The sequence below is a fragment of the Melanotaenia boesemani genome, chromosome 5 (assembly GCF_017639745.1).
Source record: "Melanotaenia boesemani isolate fMelBoe1 chromosome 5, fMelBoe1.pri, whole genome shotgun sequence".
Taxonomy (NCBI): domain Eukaryota; kingdom Metazoa; phylum Chordata; class Actinopteri; order Atheriniformes; family Melanotaeniidae; genus Melanotaenia; species Melanotaenia boesemani.
In genome coordinates, this window is record NC_055686.1 from 20,598,867 (window position 1) to 20,605,289 (window position 6,423).

Sequence of the window (6,423 nt, forward strand, 5' to 3'; positions counted from 1 at the left end):
CAAATGAAATTACAGAGAAGTTATAAAGTTGCCTGTTTAAAAACCAACGTGAAAAATATCCTACACTTGGAATGCTGTGATATTGCATGTGAAGTAACAATTACTACTGATTATTTCAAGCCACCACTAAGGAACATGTCCATTTTTCTATCATAATCTAAAACAAGTCTAATAATTTTAGATAAGAAATATTAAAAGCTGTTCTTACATTACTCTGCAGAGTGCTGTTTATTTCATAGTTTTGAAGCTGTTACCACATTAAATTCGAAATGGCACTTGGGTATAAAAGAAAAATTGAGTAAAAGATGGATTTCTAGAGAAAAAGAGTCTTGCATAATCTGCATAATGTAATTTTATGCTTTAATATCAGACTACGTTATAGGTATGATTTTGTTTGTAATATCATGACTAAAATGTAAAAAAAAAGGGTTTAATATTATTCATTGTCTTCCAACATAACCTAATTTTACATTGAAGGTGATGCTGCAGCTTTTCCTGTCTTGTTCTAACTGCTTTAAAGCAGCTTGATGCCGCTTTCCAAACGAATGCCCATTAAGAAACCTCGGCAAGCTTCTTGTGCGCGTGCGTAGTTTTTCATTCTTACACAGCATGGACCTCTTAAGTTATGGTTCTTATTCGGTTAATTGCATTTATTTACCCAGTAAAGTATTATACAGATAATTACATAGATTTAGCAAAGAAATAAATAAAAGTAAAAATAAATTCCAAATTGAACATCTTTATCTATCATGAGACTTTTTTTTCTACATTCCCATTAGAGCTCCAGATGTGATGAAGGCCTACTGCATATTTCAGTATATCATGATAGATTAAAAATTTATGAAAGTGCAAGTAAATCTTGAACATGATCCAAGTGTTTATTTTTATATATTAATTGTGTTACTGAGAGCTTTCCTCATCCTTTGTGTCACTGCTGCTGAATCGTCAGTGTGTGTTTGTCCTTTTGCAGTTTCTTTTGTAACCAATAATTAGGCTGCACTCTCAAATCTTTTTGTCTGGTAAAAGACTTATGACAAGTGTGCAGAGAATGGTGTCACTTGGCTGTTGTCTGACTGGGTAAGTTAAATTTAGTGCTGTGAAATTAGACTCCAATGACCTATGTGAGTTGCACTTAAAGAGAAAATAAAATTTATATTACTGCCGTCAGATGAAGTTGCATTTAAGAGTAAAGGACTATAAACCCAACAGTGAGCGTTTCTTCACAAAGATAGCCTTTTAAAAGTCAAAGAGGGTATTTGTACATGGTTCAAACTATAATATAAAGCGAGCCTATACATCTTTAGCAATTGCATCTACTATGAAAATCATTTTGGGGTGAACATTTGCTCCATGTAGAGTTGCAGAAAGTCCTCTCTGTGCTGAGAAAAGAAAAGTATCCATCAAATGCAGTTGCATGAAAAATATTCATATCCCTGGAATAAAATTATCGCAACAAATATAAATCCTTTATAGCAATAATATGTTTTGGTGTATCATGTTGGATTAATTCATAAAGTTTTCTTCCACCTATTCTGGTTGAAAACAGCGTCGCTCTAATGAGGCCATAGGTTGAGAACAACACATGGACTTGCTGATCTAGCGATAAAAATATATTTCTTGGGGGGGAAAAAAGTTATATATTGTATGGCTAATTTATCCTCCTGTATTGATATCTGAATCTATAAAGTCCTCATGTTGAACTATTTTTCTTCTTGGCAGACTGAATTACAACAGCTTGATCAAATAAATGTTATAGAATATTAAAATTAAATAGAAAACACAGACTTCATCAAGTTACCACCACACACTGTGATGTTAATCTGAGCCAAAATATTACCAGTTTTCACAAATTCCATCAATGGATTAGACAAGAATACTGCATGCAAAATGCAAACAAGGATCTATGGTTCTCAATATTAAATGATCATTAATAAAAAAAAATAATAATAATAATAATGAAGAGAGAGAGAGAGACTTGTTTTAAACCTTTGTTGCAAATGTTTCTTTTTTTAATGACTTGAAAGACAATTAGTCACATTGTCATATATCATTAAAAAAACAGTAAGTCTAAAAACCTATCGTGGCAAAGAGAAAATCCTTGAATATTTTACATTAAATTTATCATTATAAACTGTGCCTGGCTAGTCATAAACTCTCAAACTTTTCACACCAGAGCCTGCTCTTTCAGTACTTAAAAAAATAATAAAATAAAATAAAAATCAGGCACTTCTCAGTCATACCTGTCTTCCACCTGTCAATTTTTCCCTCCCAATTGCCGACCTCACATAGCCAATCAGATTCAAGCTCGAGCTCTTGTGAAACCAATGAGGGCGCGGCTTCCGTGTGGCAACCCAAGGGGATGGCAGGATAAAAACTTAGCCGTTGTGGGTAGAAAAGTTTCGTGAGGAGCAGGAGGGAGGGGATTGAGCAGTGATACGAGAGTCATCCGACAGCGAGCATGACTGACGTCGAGCTGCAGAGCCCTCCACCCCCGGTACCGGTGGATGAGAAACCGCAGCCCGAGAGGAAAGTCATAGGTAGGTATAATTAGTTTTAATCAGTAATTAAAGGCTTGGTTTGACATGACACTTTCCATTTTTGACTCGCTGACATGTGTGAAAGTTATTTGGCAGCCAAATCAATGTAAAGCAATGAATCAGCGGATCACAATGAGACACGGTGACACCATGGTATGTTTCGGGTTTTGTGAGTAACACGTGCTGTACAAGTCTTTAATGCTTGTTTTATAGGAATTATTAAAACCAAAAATGCCAAGACCCTGACCTATATGGACGCCATTATGGCAAGTATTTATTTGACAAGGTAAAAAAATTAAATCGATTTTTAAAAAGTGACTTTTTAAAAAAAAAACTTTGTTTACCGTTAATAAAATGGTAGTCTACTGTTTGTTTATTAAATTTTGCGCAAGTTAAGATGGAAACTGAAGAGCTTGCTAACCTGACGGTATGACCATTTGACCTAAATTTAGTCCTATCAACTGTCGCGCGTGCCCTCTCGCAGCTGCAAATCATCTTGCTAAATGGCAGAAGTACCAATTAAAATAGTTATTTATTTATTAATTTATTTTTAAGTGGCTGCTCATCGCGTAAGTTAGAGTAGCTATTTGTGTGATGTTTTTCTTTTTTGAAAATATGTTTTTGTTCTGCACTTCTCCCTCGTGACCTGGTTTCAATCCTTGCGGTTAATGATTGATGTTAGCTAAGTTGCTAGTAATCCAAAGATAACAGTAGGCTATTCTTTGACTGCCTCCACACCTCTTGTCTCATGTGAAATTTTTTTATTTGCTTTTAATATTAATACGATTCTGTTGCAGCCACATCAGTGCAAGGCACAGTGAAATGGTTCAACGTGCGTAATGGCTATGGCTTCATTAACAGGTACTCCTTTTTTGATAATAACTGAAAGTATCTTAATGGTTAAAATGTAATCCTTAGCCACTGTTAACATTAAGGTGTTTCTTACAGAAATGATACTAAAGAAGATGTTTTTGTTCATCAGGTGAGATCAAAGCTTCAATATTTACACATATTGATCCATTCCCCTTCTGATGATAAACATGTTTCCTCAGACTGCTATAAAGAAGAACAATCCTAGGAAATTCCTTCGCAGTGTTGGAGATGGGGAAGTTGTCGAGTTCGATGTAATTGAAGCAGCTAAGGTAAGGGATGTTTTAAAGTATAATGTGATATAATTTTTAATCCGATAGGAAAATCATCTTTCATTCCCATGTGTCTCTCCCTCAGGGTTCAGAGGCAGCCAATGTGACTGGTCCAGGGGGTGTTCCAGTTAAAGGCAGCCGCTATGCCCCAAACAAGCGGCGTTTCCGTCGACGATTCTTTCCCCGCAACCCTCGGCCCAGTGACCTGGGCAAGCCAGCTGATGGCCAAGCTCCTACTCCTGAGACGGACGGATCAGTGGAGGATGGGGCAGTAAGGCCACAACAGCGCCGCCGTAGGCCCCGCAGACCGCGGCAGCAGGCACAAAACGTAAACTTAGATGGCAGTTGGAAATCTGTTTGCAAAAGACGGCAGAAGAAAAATAAAATGAGGGTTTTTAATGAGAATATTTTACTCGCAGTCAGCTGATTAAACAGTCATTCCTAAAGGGCAAGTTTGAGGCAGTGGAATTACGGGAAATTGGAGGTTAAATGTCACAAGAAACTGCTGTAATGGTGGTTTGGTTGCATTTTGTCAGGGTGAAGTTGGGGAACAGAAGGATGTAGCTGAAGAGGGTGAAGAAACACAGCAGAGGCCACCACGACGCAGATTCTGGCGCCCGTATCGCAGGTATATCAGTGTTACTCTGGCTTTTTTTTTTTTTTTGTTTAGAAAAATCCTGGACACTTGAAGTATGCTTGAATTTTAATACCCTCTCCCACTAACTCAGACCGTTCCGTCCTCGCCCACCTCCTGATCAGTCGGCAGATGATAAGACTTCTGCTCCAGAGGACACCAAGGAGCAGGAGCAGAAGCAGGAGCAGAAACGGGAGCAGGGTGAGGAGAAGCAGGTGGAGGCTACTGAAGCCACTGAAGGCCCTCAGACCAATGGAGAATCATCAGAAGGCCAGAAACAACGGCGTCCATCTAGACGACGCAGGCAAAGGAATTCCGAGTCTTCTGCCTCAAAAGCAAGTGTGATTTTATTATTTATGGATAATAAAATGCATCAGGTAGGAGTTCTGTGAACTTGGTGTTTTCCAAACACGGCTGAAGAATCAGCGCAGATTATTCTCATTGAATTTTTTTTTCTAAACAATCAGGCTCCTTAAACATTCGAGTCTAACAGTCTTGTTCTCAGCCTTGAATCAATGAACTGATTTTTAAATCTATGATAAGCTTCCTCTAAGAGCAGGGTTGCAAGGTAGTTTGTTTAGCATTGTAGAAGATGGTGACACCACCAAGCTCATTGAGAACCCCTCAACAAGAAGCATTTTTAGATCTCATAGATTAGGTTTTTAATCAGTAAAGAATTTCTCATATTTCCTCATCTACAGTTCAAATTAAGATGTCTAACAATGATCAATGTTTCTCCTAAAAATCTGAAGAAATCTGTTTTGGTTACAAGAATCAAAAGTAAATTTTTTTTTTTTTTTCTTTTTCTGTCATGCAGAATGATACAGAGAAGTCTGCATCAGAACACGGCACGCCACCACAGACGTCAAAACCAGCAGACCTGAAGTCTACATCAAAATCTCCAAAGACCTCACCAAAAACCCCTCCCAAATCTCCCAAATCACCTGGGGTAAGGAGCTGCATTATTTTAATTTGGTTAACTTTCAGTGAATCTTGAGACTCAACACCTTTCACCCTTCATCCTCTTCCTAGGAAGCTGCCACAACAGACCAAGCTCCAACAGAGTGACTGTCCACTCACATGACCCTGGGCAAGAGGTGGGACCCCACACTAACTGTGCAACCCTGGGTTGGGAAGGTTGGAACACTGGAGGGGATAAGATTGCTCTTATTGTGCTGCCACGTTGGCCACCAGAAGGCCTGATGATGGCCGTTAAGGGGCTGTCTGGTCATAAATGGATTTAAGGTGGAATATTGGTATCAAAGGATGAAAAGATTTTTATGGAGTCTTAAGATATAGCTTATGTTGGGAATTAGGCTTTTGTTAAATACAGGGAAATATTTTTAGGCTCACAGTCTGGAAATGAGGATTTCAGACCAGTATAATCTATGGATTAGAAGTATCATGTTTAATTTCAATCCCTGTGCCTCTTGTGGTTTTTTTTCTTTTCTTCTTAATTTCCCTTTCATTTGCTTCTCTTAGGTCCTAGGGTTGGAGGACTGGAACTTTGCACTGCACTCCCCCCTCTTCTCCCTCAATCCTCCAACCCTCCTCATCTCATTGTCACCCCTCCGACCCTCCCTCCCCTCTTCTTGTCTTGTGTTATCCTGTCTAGATGCTGACCTTTTGAGAGGAACTGAGTTGGGAGGAAAGGGGATACTGGTGGGTGCATATTTGGAAGTTAGAAATGCATCTTTAAAAAGAATGTGGGAGGAAAAATGGAAAATCTGCTTGGGAGCCCAGTTATTCCAGCCCCTCCCTTAAAAGATCTTTTTTCTTTAATTGACCAGATGGGGTACATCAAGGAGTTTAGAGGAACCAGCCTTGTTTTTTATTTAGCTTTTTAATTTAAAGGGAACCCCAAGCAGGTGTGTAGTTGGTGGGAGTCAGTTTAGTTCTGTTTCCACCAGAATCAACTCCCTCTCATCTCCTCAGCTGAGAATGGATTGATGGAAAAAATTATTTCCTGAGTTTTATTTGTGCTTTTCTTTGGAGGGGATTATGTGCAATGTTGTACTTAAAATGCTAATGAATAAATCTTGTTTGCAAATCTCATGATTGAGTTCCTTTTTGTCTGACTGGAGTTCAGAATAGAGGAATAAGTTTTGGA

General features: G+C 38.5%; 1 protein-coding gene across 3 annotated transcripts; it reads left to right on the top strand.

Moving 5' to 3' along the window:
- The first annotated feature begins 2,382 nt into the window (after positions 1–2,382).
- On the top strand, positions 2,383–6,368 carry LOC121639440 (Y-box-binding protein 2-A-like). 3 transcript variants are annotated; one of them, XM_041984663.1, is made up of 10 exons: positions 2,386–2,537; positions 3,335–3,398; positions 3,486–3,519; positions 3,590–3,679; positions 3,765–4,007; positions 4,216–4,307; positions 4,408–4,648; positions 5,131–5,262; positions 5,346–5,410; positions 5,796–6,368. In XM_041984663.1, exons 1-9 carry the CDS (start codon positions 2,459–2,461, stop codon positions 5,379–5,381), a joined length of 1,011 nt encoding a protein of 336 aa, XP_041840597.1. In that variant the 5' UTR covers positions 2,386–2,458; the 3' UTR covers positions 5,382–5,410; positions 5,796–6,368. The 3 variants fall into 3 exon arrangements, with proteins under 3 accessions (XP_041840598.1, XP_041840597.1, XP_041840596.1); XM_041984662.1 differs by having other exon boundaries at positions 2,387–2,537; positions 5,346–6,368; XM_041984664.1 differs by lacking the exons at positions 5,346–5,410; positions 5,796–6,368 and having other exon boundaries at positions 2,383–2,537; positions 4,408–4,652; positions 5,131–5,205.
- Positions 6,369–6,423: the final 55 nt, after the last annotated feature.